General features: G+C 42.5%; 1 protein-coding gene across 1 annotated transcript in view; it reads left to right on the plus strand.

Moving 5' to 3' along the window:
- The first annotated feature begins 7,293 nt into the window (after positions 1-7,293).
- APOD (apolipoprotein D) overlaps positions 7,294-15,989 on the plus strand; it is a 17,375-nt gene continuing 8,679 nt past the window's right edge. Inside the window, exons 1-2 of the mRNA XM_006084749.3 lie at positions 7,294-7,417; positions 11,004-11,152. Coding sequence (XP_006084811.1) covers positions 11,030-11,152 — 123 coding nt within the window. The 5' untranslated portion in view covers positions 7,294-7,417; positions 11,004-11,029. The remainder of the gene's footprint in view (positions 7,418-11,003; positions 11,153-15,989) is intronic.

Raw genomic sequence — 15,989 nt, forward strand, 5'->3', positions numbered from 1 at the left:
TTGAGTTTCACTTCCAAACTTTCTCCTTCCTCAATCTTCCCAGTGTTAGTCATTGGCATGACCATCTACCCAGTTGTACAACCTATAAATCTAGGAGTCAGTCTTAATTCCCCTCTTTTCTCAGTTTCCATATTCAATCCATCAGCATGTCTTGTCCACTTTATCTGAAAAGCATATTTCAAATCCATCCTCTTCTTTTCATTTTCAGTACAGTCACTCTAGTCCAAGCCATCATTACCTGAACGACTACAATAGCTTCTCAGCTGATTCCTCTGTAATCACTTTACAATTCATTCCTGTTGGGGCAGCCTAAATGATCTTCTCACGCTCTTGCTTAAAACCCTCCCATAGTTTCCCATTGTACATAAAATAAAATCCAAATTTCCCAAAGCAAGGTATAATATGGCTCCTGCCTACATCCAAACTCATTTTGAATCATTTTCCTCTTTGCCCTCTCCACTCCAGCCACACTGGTCTTTCTGTTCCCTGAAACACAAAATCTGCTCCCATCTTGGAACCCTTGGTAGGGTTCTAAGAATTTCCCTGGAGAGGGTTCTAAGAATTTCCTGGACGGGGTTCTAAGTGTTTCTCTCTCTCTCAGAGAGTTTCCCAAGAAAACAATTCAAATAAAGTCTTAGAACTGGCACTTGTTTCTGGAATGCTGTTCCCCATGATCCTTGAGTGACTGGTTTCTTTTTATCATTCACATCTCAGCCTAGAAGTAAGTACTCAAATAGGCCCCTTGCTAACCACCCAACTAAAGTAGCCACCCAGTCACTCCCTAGCATGTCACCCTATGCTCTCATGTATATTTTCCTGTCTCTGTATCTGACTCTCCCCTGGAAGGTAAGCCCCACAAGAGCTAAGGCATGTCTTTCTTCACCACTACATCTGCAGGACTTAGTGCCTGAACATGGCAATGCTGACATGTGTTGTTGAATGGATGGATGAATGAGTTAGCAACAGAGCTAGGACTAGAACCCAGGCCTCCTGCCTTCCAGTTCAGAATTCTTTCCCCTGAGCCATATCAAGTTCAGTTTTTTATCAGTTTGATTGCTTTCTTCTGGTTCACCAGATGCTTGGTGCCATTAAATTCTCACCTCGTTCCAGCTCCTAGTGATAAAGAAAATGGCCATAAGGGGGCAAGAAGGAGAGGAAAGAAGAAGTGAAAAAATCATGAAGTATGTAATAAATCCCGCATGTAAAGAGAATTAAACATTCTATATTCATGTAATCATCCAGTCACATCTAGTAAACACTTAGGCAATTTACCAATGATAACAAGACAAATCTACTCTGAAGGATCTGGCAGCCTCCAGAAGGAGACAGAGGCCTCAGTGTGATGGAGAACAAAGTAGCATGGGCTGTGGAAACGCAGAGCAGAGAGTGAGGAAGGCTGCCTGGAGCGGGGGAGAATTCAGGAAGACATTCCAGAGAGGGGAACTTTGGAGCTGCCTCTTAAAGAGTGAATTTGTGTTATGGGAAACTCTTAGTCTGAGTTTTCACATGAAGAGTACAGTTATGTTTCCCCTTTATTTTAACTAATGAAAGAAAAACCACTTTAGAAGAGCATACAGGTTGACTGTGGTAGTTGAAAGAACCATTTATTAATGAGTAGAGGTTTCACTAGGGAAACTTTTTTTTTTAAGATGGGATTGTTTTGTTTTTAAAAAAAATATATATTTTATTGATTTTTTACAGAGAGGGAGTGGGATAGAGAGTTAGAAACATCGATAAGAGAGAAACATCAATCAGCTGCCTCCTGCACACTCCCTACTGGGGATGTGCCTGTAACCAAGGTGCATGCCCTTGACCGGAATCGAACCTGGGACCCTTGAGTCCGCAGGCTGACGCTCTATCCACTGAGCCAAACTGGTTAGGGCAAGATGGGATTGATTTTTGTCCACCAAAAATCATTTCGTCTTCCCTGAGGGTCCTATAGAGAAGCCCCCGAGGCAATCACCTATACACTGAAAGATCATCCAACCAAAGAGCTGCTTTCCTGCAAAACCACAGGCCGCTTCCTTGAAGAAATGAGCTGTCAGGTAAAAGAAAGGCTTTGCAGTGGTGACAGAATGAGGTTGTCCTGTGTGTGTTGATATGGAGAAATACATTCGTACATGAAAAGAAGCAAGTTTCAGGACACTGAACATTGCCGCTATTTTTGTTATATTAGGATCTGCTTAGGAATACCTAGAAGAAACAATACAAACATAGCAAGGGTTATCTCCGAGGTGTGCATTTCTGAGTCCTACTATCTTAATTGTTTACAACAAATGTATTATTTTGGAATTTAAAAAATTAAAAAAATTTGACTTTGGGTGGTGGGTTTTAAATAAAATAAAGTCTGGTTTAGAACACAAGTCTGAATTGGTTTATGGCACCTAAGAACTTGTGCATGGCTCTACATCACAGAAATATGTAGAGAGAGGATTTCCCTAAATTATATAAATTATGAATATTTGCAGGAAAAAATAAACTGAGACACAAAAAGATAATGTGATTTTTCTCATGCTGGGACTTCTTAGAATAGTACTTTGAGCTCCACAGTTATTGATTCGATGCTGAGGAATAAGTATATAAATATATTGATCTCCAACTTACACATTTGGAAACCAACAACATTGCTTTGTGAAAAACGGCAACTGTTTAGAGTAGAGGGAAATACTCTTTTTTTATGACATGAACAAGAGTATTTCTTGGTGACAAATGTGATGCTGATAAAAAAGACACAGAGCTCTAGCCAGTTTGGCTTGGTGGATAGAGCATCGGCCTGCGGACTGAAGGGTCCCAGGTTCAATTCTGGTCAAGGGCACATGCCTAGGTTGTGGGCTCGATCTTCAATAGGGGGTGTGCAGAAGGCAGCCGATCAATGATTATCTCTCATTGTTGATGTTTCTATCTCTCTCTCCCTTTCCCTTTATCTCTGAAATAAAAAAATAAATAAAATTTTTAAAAAAGACACAGAAACTTACAGGCTAGTTCTTTCTCAGGAAAACAATTCAAGTAGAAGTCTCTTAAATATTACCTCCAGTTCCTTTTGCATATATTAGAATGCTCAGTAAATTCTTTGAATAGACAGGCCCCTTCCATTTATTTTACAAGTATTATTGAACACTTACGTGGGGGGTACAGCAGTAAGTCAATGAGACAAATTCTCTGCACTCGCAGAGCTTATAGTCTAGTGGGGAAAACACAATAAACAAGAAAAGACATAAATAAAGGATATACTTTTAGGTAAAGTATAATGTATATATATAAAAGGCTACATGACTGTCCGACTAGCCCACCAACCAGTAGGTATGGCACACACTGATCACCAGGGGACAGACGCTCAATACAGGAGCTGCTGAGCTGCAGTGACTTGGCAGCAGCAGTTCTCATCATTGATGTTACTCTCTCTCTCTCTCTCCCTTCCTCTCTGAAATCAATAAAAAAAATATTTTTAAAAATAAAATAAGTAAATAAAAAGTGACATTTGAGCAGGAATATGAATGGGGGGAGGCATTCAGAGTTCTGAGAAGAAAGTATTACAGGAGGGACAACAAGAGTCAGTGCCCTGAACAAGAATAAGAATCCCTTCTTTTCCTGAAAAGGTAAATATCCCCAAAAAGAGCTCTCAAAGTTTAGTATGTTATGGATTCACTCCTGTTGCTGTTGTGCTTTTGTTTTGTTTTTATTTTTTTAAAATCTTTATTGTTGAGATTTTTATGGATGTCCTTCTTTTTTCCCCCCATAACTCCCCTTCACCTGGTTCCCACCCCACCCCAGGCCCTCGCCACCCTATTGTCTGTGTCCATAGGTATTGCATACATGCATATAAGATCTTTGTCTAATCTCTTCCCGCACCTCCCCCCCACATCCCCTTCCCTCTGAGAATCGTCAATCTGTTTCATTTCCATGTCCCTGATTTCTATTCCATTCACCAGTTTATTCTGTTCATCAGATTTTTTATTCATTTAATTTTTAGATTCATTTTTTGATAGATATGTATTTGTTGTCATTTTGTTGTTCATAATTTTTTATCTTTACCTTTTCCTTCTTCTTCCTCTTCTGAAAGAATACCTTTCAGCATTTCATATAATACTGGTTTGGTGGTCATGAACTCCTTTAGCTTTTTCTTATCTGTGAAGCTCTTTATCTGACCTTCAATTCTAAATGATAGCTTTGCTGGGTAGAGTAATTTTGGTTGTAGGTTCTTGGTATTCATCACTTTGAATATTTCTTGCCACTCCCTTCTGGCCTGCATAGTTTCTGTTGAGAAATCAGCTGACAGTCATACGGGCACTCCCTTGTAGGTAACTAACTGTTTTTCTCTTGCTGCTTTTAAGATACTCTCTTTGTCTTTTGCTCTTGGCATTTTAATTATGATGTGTCTTGGTGTGGTCCTCTTTGGAATTCTCTTGTTTGGGGTTCTCTGCGCTTTCTGGACTTGTAAGTCTATTTCTTTCACCAGGTAGGGGAAGTTTTTTGTCATTATTTCTTCAAATATGTTTTCAATATCTTGCTCTCTCTTTTCTTCTGGCACTCCTATAATTCAGATATTGGTACGCTTGAAGTTGCCCCAGAGGCTCCTTTACTATCTTCATATTTTTGGATTCTTTTTCCTTTTTGCTCTTCTGGTTGGGTGTTTCTTGCTTCCTCATATTTCAAATCATTGACTTGATTCTCGGGATCCTCTAGTCTACTGTTGAATTCCTGTATATTATTCTTTATTTCAGTCAGTGTTTGTTTAATTTCTGACTGGTCCTTTTCCATTTTTTTTTTTTTTTTTTGGCATTCTCACTATGATCCTTGAAGGTCTCACTAAGTTCCTCAGAGGTTCTAGAATATTCTTGAATAATCTTATAACTGAGGTTTTGAACTCTATATCCAGTAGTTTGCTTTCTTCCAGTTCTTTCACTTGTGACATGTTTCTTTGTCTCCACATTTTGGCTGCTTTCCTGTGTTTGTTTCTATGTATTGGGTAGCTGCTAAGTCTTCTTGAATTGAGTGGCCTTGTGTAGTAGGTGTCCTATAGGGCCCAGTGGCTCAGCCTCCCCAATCACCTTAGGTGGACACTCTTGGTGCACCCCTTTGTGGGCTGTGTGCACAGTCTTGTTGTAGTTGAGCCTTGATTGCTGTTGGTGTCACTGCGAGGAATTGACCTCCAGGCCAATTGACTGTAAGAACCTGTGTCTACACTGGAAGAGCTGCTGTGCAGGAGACACCCTTACGGAGCATGACTTGCTTCAGTGGGGCTTTGGTGCTCACTGAGTCTGCCCCTTGAGCGTGTTGCTTATGGATGTGTAGACTTGTAATCTGGTATGGTCTCACACTGACCATTGGGTACACTGGTTCTTGGGTCTCTAGGGAGGTGCAAAGTCAGCCACTGCCTGGGGCCATCCAGCAGGAGCTACAGAGAGATCTGCAGATTCCTCCTCTTTATATTGGGTTTGGAAGTGCCCAGATGAGGCCCAGCTGTGAAGCAAGGCAGGCTGGTGCTGGTGCTGGCCTTGGGCCTTTTATTGATATCTTTAGGGCTCCCTGAACCAGCTGCAGCTTGTTTGACAGGTTTTAGGCTGAGAAATGACAGGCCATTCATCTGCAAAAGCTGCTACACACAGCTTGGGTTGGTTTGTAAATTGGGTGGGGCGGGATCTCAGGGAATCCCCAGGGCTGAGCAAACAGAAATGGCTACCAGTCAGCCCTGCACCAGGGAGGTCCCAGCATGGGAACAATGACTGCTGTGAGCACCTGCCATTGGAAGAAAGCTGAGCCTGTGTTCTTGCCCCCATGCCAGACAGTCCATTTTCTCCCCGTATGTGTCTGGGTCCCCCAGAGTCTCACCTGGCACTGAGCTCAGAGGAAGCAGAAACTTGTAAGTTCAGTTCGCGGTGCTGGCCTTTTAAGAGGAGCATCTGGATCTCCAGAAGCCTGTGTGTCACTCAGCCCCAATCTGCACTGGTTTTTACAGTCTGTAGTTCTTACGGGCCTGTAGGGACTTCTTTCCCCAGCTCTGGGACCCTAGGCTGGGGGGCTGGTGTGGGGCTGGGACTCCTTGCTCCTCCAGGTGGCCTCCCCAGAGGCGACCTCCCAATTAAAAAAGTGGCACACCGGGTTTAGTTGTAATTTTGATGTGGTTGTGGGAGGCAGCAAGTACAGGTGTTTACCTATGCCACCATCTTGGTTCCTTCTGCCTGTTTTGTTTTTAACATATATTTTTATTGATCTCAGAGAGGAAATGAAAGGGAGAGAAAGATAGAAACATCAATGATGAGAGAGAAACATTGATCATCTGCTTGTGGGATGGAGCCCACAACCCAGGCATGTGCCTTGACCAGAAATTGAACCGTGATCTCCTGGTTCATAGGTCGATGCTCAACCACTGAGCCACTCCAGCTGGGCTGTTGTTTTAATGTTTATAAGGCTTAATTATATAAATTTTTCTCTATTACTAACAAATTTGAGAATGAATTTTACTTAGGATCTAAGTATCCTACAAAGGTACTGTCTTATCTATATGCCACTAAAAATACTTCCTGCTCATCACAAAGGCATAAAATCCAATTCATGAGTCTAAGCTGCTCATTCCACAGAGATAGATAAAGCCCAACCAGAAGTACCCTTGGACTTAAACCCCACCCCCACCCCACCCCAAGCAGTGACTGGGAGGGCCATTAAAGGTACAGAGAGGAGCTGCAGAAGACACCTTTGGCATTCTCAGCTTTTAGCCCCAACTGTTGCAGAACTGGTATCTAGCCTATACCCCAAGCTCTGATGGAGACAGAAATGGCCGTCTCTACTTCACAAGGGAGAGACTGAGGCTCAGAGAAGTAAGTGGCTTACCCAGGATCGCACAGAAAGTCAACTCCACTTCCTAACCTTCACTCTGTTGCCTGAGCCACATTCCAGGCCAGGGACCACATGGGGTAGAACCCCTGCTCCATTTCAGGAAATGGGATTGTTGATTTTTCATTTACACAAAAATGAAAAATAAACACCAGATGTTTGAAAACATTGTAACTCATCCTTACTGGAACTTCAAAGTGCAGTCTGACTAAGAAAATTAAATTAGAAAATCCACATAGCAAAAAAAAAAAAAAAAAACAACCCCGCAATATTTTGAATGAAATGCACTTTGTCTTTCTCTCTCACACACACACAAACAATATCTCATTGTTTCTTCTTCAGGGAGCAGCTGTGAAGGAAATTGGGGGAGGGAGATGGTCAAAACATTTCATCTTTGTGTTTTGTACAGAGCTAAGCTTTTAGCCCAGCCCTCCTGGAACTGCAGGGGGGTGTGGCATGCATTAAAATGAAACGTCAGTGACCTGATGAAGCTTATAAAATAACCTGGGAGAAGCCAGTCACCCGAACAAGGCATCTCCAATTGGGTGGTTTTGCATCTGGAAACTGCCTTCATCTTGATAAAAAGGTATGCACTGTAGTTTTAATTGTTATTTAGGATGAATGATGCTTAAAACGGAGACAGTCTTGATTTTCTATTGCCCTTTTTCAGCTAAAAATTCATAACTAACATGATTATGAGACTGACATGCTGCCTGCTGCTCTAAGAGGGCCACTGAACTAACATTATCAAGGGCTGGTGCCAGTAGCTTTGCAGACTTGATCTAATTATTCCTCAAACTGAGGTTCAGATATCTGAAGCAACAGGCCCAAGATAAGACTGCCAACAAATGCCAGAGCTGGGGTGCCAACTCAATGTTGACTCACCTCAAAATCTTCTACTTGCAATATGTACCCTCTCTGTACTGAGACAACTGAGAGAGCTTTCCATACACCAATACTATATTAGATGAATTCTCGGGCTTATTATCCAAATGCTCATTACAGTAAAATACTGAAAAGCGAACTGGAATTGTGTGGATAGAAAATGCGTTTAACAATATGGCACAAAAATGTGTTCTTCAGAAGATGTGTTTTCTTGTTAGATTCAATAGCTAAATGAGTTTTCAAGACTCATTTGCTTGTGGAAACGTATTGTATGTTACCACGTGAAATCTAAAAATCTAGTCCTTAATGTTCTTCAGCTTCTTGAGACCAGAGACCAGGTCCATGCTAACAGGCAGGTGTTAGGAGTGCAGTCTTAGGAGATCTGGCAGAAGTTCTGGCTCCACAGCTTACCAGGACCTAAGCCGGGCAAACTGACCTCACTGAGCACAAAGAGAAGGCCAGCGTTGGATCCTTCCAGACGGATGGTTTGGAGATTCAGTGCCTGGCACATGTAAAATCCTGAGGCCAGGGCATCTGGGAGGGAAGCTCAATGAATGTGAGCAGTGGTTCTCAGAGTCAGTGCTGGCCCAGTGGATGCCCCTTAGAATTATCCTTAAATTATTTACTATTCAATTAAAATAGTATTTAAATTACATATATTTTAAAAGTATTTAAACTCTTCTCATTAGGACAATCTTCCCGTTCGTATTAATTAGAAGATGCAAAAATATGTTATATATACCCAAGTTCGTAGGTACATGTTAATGATGTGATTTATCCTCCGTAGGTACTCAGTAAGTGTTAGAATTAGAATGAAAGGGGCATTGAAAAATTATGGATTTTATGAACCCTTTCTCTCACAAAAAAGTTTTGACGATAGGAATAAAATTCCTGCAATAAAGAGGTATCTTTGGGAGAGATGCAATCAAGGGGAATTAGCCTTGCTCTGAAATCCTCCTACAGAGCTAAAAAACATATTTCAGCCCACAGTAGAACATTTTGTAATAAGAGAGTTGTCAGCGCAAGATGTGGAACTGACTTTTGGTGTAACTGTCACGTGGTGAGGTGAGACTCATCAGGCTACGGAGGTGGTGTTCAGAAGGAAGCCTGGCTCAGAGCCGCTGCAGAACCGGCAGCTGGAGATAGGGTGCAAATCCCAGCTCTCTGCCCTCTGGGCCTCAGCTTCCCACATGTACCCTGGGGGGGGGGGGCGGGGCGGGGGGGTTGGATAAATGGCCTCTAAGGTCCTGCCCAGTGTTTGGGACCCTCTGGAATGTGTATAATGTGTGGCCCTCCTTTGAGGTTAGATCTCCTGGGCAAGGCACTGAGTGTGGCGCCTACTGGGGGCCAAAAGTAGATAGAGCTCCAGTGGTTCTAAGAGCCTCTTGGAAATGGATGCAAATTTTTGTAGGTTTAGGCTGGGTTTCTGCAAATCCATCATCCCTGAAAAAGTTACATGGTGGTAGGGCTGATGGGAAATGGGGCTTCAGAGACTAAGGAAGGTGGTCCCCCTACCCCTGCAGACTTGCTCAAGGGGAGGGCGCTCAGCGATCACCCCTCCCCCCACCGCCACTGGCAGCGTTGACTCGTTATGTAATTTTTCTTTTGAAAACCAGCCAGGAAACTTCCAGAAGAAAAGCTATTGATCATTAGAGTTATTTGAAGGTTTAGAGACTCATTATACAGTGGTGATAATTATTCCTATTATGACACATCCTTTTAAATGCTCAGATCTGAGAACATTTTGCTTGCGTGGATTCAGTCCTCCTCATCACAAGGAGAAAGGCAAAGAGCTGGAAATAGCTCTTGTGCAGCTACAGGCAGGGAGTCACGCAGAAGAGAACAGACTGAAAGCAAGTCAGTGAGAAAAGCAGGGAGCAGCCTGGGAGCAGACCCTGCCAGCAGCCCTGCATTGCCCCACCCACTCCCACCCCCACCCCCACCCCCACCCCTACCCCTGCCCCCACACACGCCGGCTGCCCCTCCTCAAGGCAGCTTCTGCTGCCAGAAGGGTGCTTTGGGCAGAAATACTTGTTGCAAAGTTGCATGCCAGCTACTCGTCCTCTAGTTAATTGCACGTCTATGAAAAATATCCCCAAAAGAATGTAAAAAGAAGAAAAGAAAAAAATCAGAAACAATCATTTGTTTCTGCTTTTCATAGTAATAGTAAATAGCATTTATTGAGCATTTTCTCTGTATCAGACTCTGCTCTAAATGCTCTATGATTTCATTTAATTCTCACAAAACTTCATGAGGTGGGTGATTACTATTCCTACTTAATAGACCAGGAAACAGAAGCTAAATCGGACACAGTTATACTTACTAGTAGTAGGTGGCAAAGCCAGAATTCAAAACCTTGACCGGGACCCCGCTGCTCCCTGTCAAGGTTTCCAGCCCTACTCCTGGGTTGATAAACAGCTCAGCAAGATTGGGGCAGGGGTGCGGGGTGAGGGGTGGGGCAGGAAGGCATTTCTCTTATGGATTCCATGAGATACTAACCGTTATAGTGGTTTGTTTTCATTCTTTTCTCTCTCATGGTTCACTTGACAGCTTCAATCTCTCCCTTTGCTGTCTGCTGCCCCCACATTGTTTCTGTTCACTCAAATATATACCATGCCTGACACTGCATGGTTCTGTGGGGGAGTCCGAGGAGAATCAGAAACAGTGTCCACCCTTGAAAAATGCCTAATTTGGTGAGGGGGAGTGGTTGCAACACAAATCCAACAAACTCTAATATCAGGCAGAGTGTGCTCTATGCAGGTGCAAAGGCTCTAGATCAGCGGTTCTCAACCTGTGGGTCGAGACCCCTTTGGAGGTCGTACGACCCTTTTCACAGGGGTCGCCTAAGACCATCGGAAAACACATATATAATTACATATTGTTTTTGTGATCAACCACTATGCTTCAATTATGTTCAATTTGTAACAATGAAAATACATCCTGCATATCAGGATATTTACATTATCATTCATAACAGTAGCAACATTACAGTTATGAAGTAGCAACGAAAATAATTTTACGGTTGGGGGTCACCACAACTTGAGGAACTGTATTAAAGGGTTGCGGCATTAGGAAGGTTGAGACCCACTGCTCTAGAGAGAGGCTCACGGGGGGGGGGGGGGGTAGGGTGGTGGAGGGGACCTCACAGCAGTGCTGACAGTTCAGGTGGCCCCTGGGGGATACCGGGCTGAGTGGGAGAATTGCCCACAAAGGGACCGGCCAGCCCAGAAATCTTTCTCCAGAGATTGCTCAAAAGACTCCCGCTGCTTTGCTTCCTCCAATTCCAGGTTCCATCTCAGCCACCAGCCCCAAGATGGTGACTGCCCTGCTGCTGCTTTCGGCACTGGCCGGCCTCTTCCGTGCGGCAGAGGGACAAGCGTTCCATCTCGGGAAGTGCCCAACTCCTCCTGTGCAGGAGAATTTTGACGTGAATAAGGTGTGGTAAAAGGCTAACCTCCCGCTTGTTTTCTGTCTCCTGTTTGAATGGCACCCTACAAGGCTCAGTTATATCGTTCTGTTTTGATGGCCACAGTAAGCCTGGGGGGACCTACTTACCGTATGTGTGCTTCTGAGACAAGAACTGGGAGCAGGGAGTTTTTGTAAGCCAATACCAGGAAGCACCAGTGGCCATGTAGGAAAGTGAGACAGAGAAGGCAGAAAAGCAATAAAGGCTGCTTTCAGGAGCAGGCTACTCTGTGAACAACGGGGTTCAATCCTGCTGAGGATCCTCGGAAATGTGTGGAATGTACCTCAGATTGTCCCAGGGGTGGGTGCAAGTGAGCCGTGGGAGCTCCCGTGGCAAAGCTGTCTGGCAGAGAAGGAGACCGAGGGGCAGTGTGTGTGGGAATTGTCTGTGGCTGGAGTAAACCCAAAACAAAGGAAGACTGAGAGGACACGGGACCAGGCATCAACAGCAATTGCTGCAGTAGCATCGTCCCCCATTCTACTGATGAGGATGCTGAATGGTGAAGCGTGTATAACCTACCCAGTCACACAGCTACTGAATACAGACTGGGATTCAAAACTCGGCTTCCCAGCGGTGCAGAACACCCACTCAAACAGGGCCTAGCAGAGGACAGAACTCCCTAAGGAAGTGGTTCTCAACCTTCCTAATGCCCGACCCTTTAATACAGTTCCTCATGTTGTGGTGACCCCCAACCATAAAATTATTTTTGTTGCTACTTCATAACTGTAGTTTTGCTACTGTTATGAATCATAATGTAAATATCTGATATGCAGGATGTATTTTCATTGTTACAAATTGAACATAATTAAAGCATAGTGATTAATCACAAAAACAATATGTAATTATATATGTGTTTTCCGATGGTCTTAGGTGACCCCTGTGAAAGGGTCATTCGATCCCCTAAAGGGGTCGAGACCCACAGGTTGAGAACCGCTGCCCTAAGGGGCTTTCTTGTTACCTGCACTAAAGAGATATCAATATAACCAGCTCACCCATGTATGGCTTTTCTTCCTCAAATTAGGCCCAGCCTTACTGAATACCTGTGTGGCCAGGGGGATGGAGCAGCAGAAAGAGGCAGCTTTTGGATGGCATGATTTAGAGGCTCTCATTGTTACTAACTCAAGGCTAGAATCTCCCCATCCTATATAATAAAGAGGGAATATGCTAATTGCCCCTCACGCTGTCACAAAGATGGCAGCACCCACAGCCAATAAGGAGGGGATATGCTAATTGACTGCCCACCCTCAAAGATGGCGGCGCCCACAGCCAATAAGGAGGTAATATGCTAATTGACTGCCACGCCTCCAAAGATGGCAGCACCCACAGCCACAGATGGCTGGCAGGGAGGGCAGTTGTGGGCAATCAGGCCAGCAAGGGAGCAGTTAGGCGTCAATCAGGCTGGCAGGGGAATGGTTAGGGGGTGATCAGGCTGGCAGGCAGAAGCGGTTAGGGGCAATCAGGCAGGCAGGCAGGTGAGCGGTTGGGAGCCAGCAGTCCTGGATTGTGAGAGGGATCCCAGATTGGAGAGGGTGTAGGCTGGGCTGAGGGACACCCACCCCCGTGCACAAATTTTGTGCACTGGGCCTCTAGTTAAGATATATTCTCCTTAGTAGAAGTTTGGATCTCTCTTTTAAGAAGCAATTCATGCCCTCAGTGGATAGTGTGTCGGCTTGTGGACTTGAAGGGTCCCGGGTTCAATTCCAGTCAAAGGCACATGCTCGAATTACGGGCTCGAGCCCCAGTAGGGGGCATGCAGGAGGCAGCCGATCAATGATTCTCTCTCATCATTGATGTTTCTATCACTCTCTCCCTCTCCCTTCCTCTCTGAAATCAATAAAAATATATTTAAAAAAATAAGAAGCAACTCACTTGTTATGAATAACATTGAAGTTGTTATCAGTCACTCACAGCTCAGTGTGAATGAGTGTTGAGACCTCATAGAGCATGGATAAAGGTAGAGAATGAGGGAAGAGAGCTCAAAGCCTGAAGGGGGTAGGGAGAAGGGGCACCATCAATAGAGTTCAAACAGGAAGGTAGGTAGGAGAGATACAGTACACCAAAGTCTACATTGACTTACTGCATTAATTATTAAGGCTGATTCCTTTATTCAGGTATAGGAGGCTTTACAGAAAAAAATCCAGAGAATTTGAGTTACATTTCAGTTTGGGGATAAAAATCCCAAGATACTTTGGAAATTATAATTGATCTGTATTTACAAAAGTCCTTTGAGATATAAAGCAGGGAGTTTTACTGAGATATAATCCATAAGCTATATAATTTACCTATTTAAAGTGGTTTCACTTTCAGTGGTTTTTAGTATATTCAGTTATGAAACTATCACGGCAATCAATTTTAGAACATTTTTAGCATCTCAAAAAGAAACTCCATACCCATTAACAGTTACTTCCCACTTGCCCCCAACCTTCTCTGCCCCAGGAAATCAATAATCTATTTTCTCTCTGTATGGCTCTGCCTATTCGGGACATTTCATAGAAATGGAATCATACAATAGGTCTTTTGTGACTGACTTCTCTTACCAGCACAAAGTGTTCAAGGTTCATCCATGTTGTAGTATAAATCAGTACTTCGTTTCTTTTCATTGCCAAATAATATCCTATTGTATGGGTTATGCAACATTTTATTCATCGGTTCATCATTTGGGTTGTTTACACTTTTTGACTATCAGGAGTAATGCTGCTATGAGCATTCGTGCCCAAGGGTTTTTGTTTGCTGTTTGGTTTCATGGACATACATTCTCAGTTTTCCTGGATATATATCTAGGAATAGAATTGCTGGGTCATATGGTAACTCCACATTTAACCTTTTGAGAAACTGCCAGGATCTTTTCCAAAAGACCTGCACCATTTTATATTCCCACCAGGAGTGTATAATTCTCATTTTTCCATATCTTTGCCCATACTTTTTATTGTCATATTTCTGATTATAGAAATTTTTAGTGGCTATGAAGTGGTATCTCATAGTGGTTTTGATTTGCATTCCCTTAATAGCTAATGATGTTGAGCTATTGCCCATTTTCAGTTGGGTTATTTATCTTTTAATTATTGAGATATAAGAGTTCTTTTTAAAAAAAAAAAAATATATATATATATATATATATATATATATATATATATATATTATTGATTTTTTACAGAGAAGAAGGGAGAGGGATAGAGAGTTAGAAACATCGATGAGAGAGAAACATTGATCAGCTGCATCCTGCACCCCCTCCCCCCGCACTGGGGATGTGCCCGCAACCAAGGTACATGCCCTTGACCGGAATCGAACCCGGGACCCTTCAGTCCGCAGGCCGACGCTCTATCCACTGAGCCAAACCAGCTAGGGCTAGAGTTCTTTATATATTTTAGATACAAATTCCTATCAGATATATGATTTGCAAGTTTCTTCTCCCATTCCATAGATTGTCACTTTACTTTATTGACACATATAAGTTTTTAATATTAATGACTTCTAATTTATCTATTTTTTTCTTTTGTTGCTTCCATTTTTGGTGTCATATCTAGAAAGCCATTGCCACCCTGGCCGGTGTTGCTAAATGGTTAGAGTGTAAACCCACACACCAGAGGGTCACAGGTTCGATTCCTGGTCAAGGGCTCATATCTGGGTTGCAGGTTTGATCCCCGGCCCCCGTCAGGACGCATGCAGTTGGTAACCAATCGATGTGTCTCTCTCCCTCCCTTCCCTCTTTCCACCCTCTCGGCCAATGTAAAAAATATCCATGTGAAGATGAATAACAACAACAAAAAAGCCATTGCCTAATCCTAGGTTATAAAGATTTACTACTATATTTTCTCCTAAAATAATTTTAAGTTAAATTTTGTATATAGTATAATACAGGGGCCCAACTTATTCTTTCACATGTGGATATTCAGTTGGCCCTATTTGTTAAGAAGACTTATCCTTTCCTCATTGAATAGTCTCAACATTCTTGCTGAAAATCAATTGACCATTTATGTAAGAGTTTATTTTTGGACTCTCAATTCTGTTCTATTGATCTATATGGTTATCCGTATGCCAGTATGATACAGTCTTGATAACTATAGCTTTGTGGTTAAGTTTTGAAATCAGAATGTATGAGTCTTCCAACTTTGTCTTTTGGCTATTTTGGGTCCTTTGCATTTCCATATGAATTTTAGGATCAGCTTGTCAATTTCTGTAAAGAGTTTGTTGGGAGTTTCAATAGAAATTACATTAAATCTGTGTGTATATCAATTGCCATCTTAAAAATTTTGTCTTCCAACTCATGAACTTAAGATATCTTTCCATTTACTTAGGTCTTATTTAATTTTTTTTCAACAATGTAGTTTTCAGAGTACACGTTTTATGTTTTTCTGGTTAAATTTACTAATATTTCTAAGTATTTTATTTTTTTGATGTTATTATAAATGGAATTTTCTTAATTTCACCTGCAGATTGCTCATTGTAAGTGTAGAAAGAGATTTGATTTCTGTATATTGATCTTGTATCCTTTAATTTTGATGAATTCATTTATTAGTTCTAATACTTTGTGTGTGTGTGTGTGTGTGTGTGTGTACCTTCAGATTTTCTGTGCAGATTTTCTGTGTACAAAAATTATGTCATCTGCAAATAGAGAGTCATACTTCTTCCTTTCCAGGATTCTTTGTAGAGGAAGAGAAATTGAGACCTTAGAACCTGGAAAAAAGCAAGAAAATAGAGTCTCCTCTACAGCCTCTGGAAAGGAGCATAACCTTGCCCACATCTTGGCTTTAGCCCAGTGAGACACAAGTGTCAGACTTCTGACCTACAGACCTATAAGAAGTAAATT

This window comes from Myotis lucifugus, unplaced genomic scaffold (genome assembly GCF_000147115.1).
Source record: "Myotis lucifugus unplaced genomic scaffold, Myoluc2.0 scaffold_14, whole genome shotgun sequence".
Classification (NCBI taxonomy): domain Eukaryota; kingdom Metazoa; phylum Chordata; class Mammalia; order Chiroptera; family Vespertilionidae; genus Myotis; species Myotis lucifugus.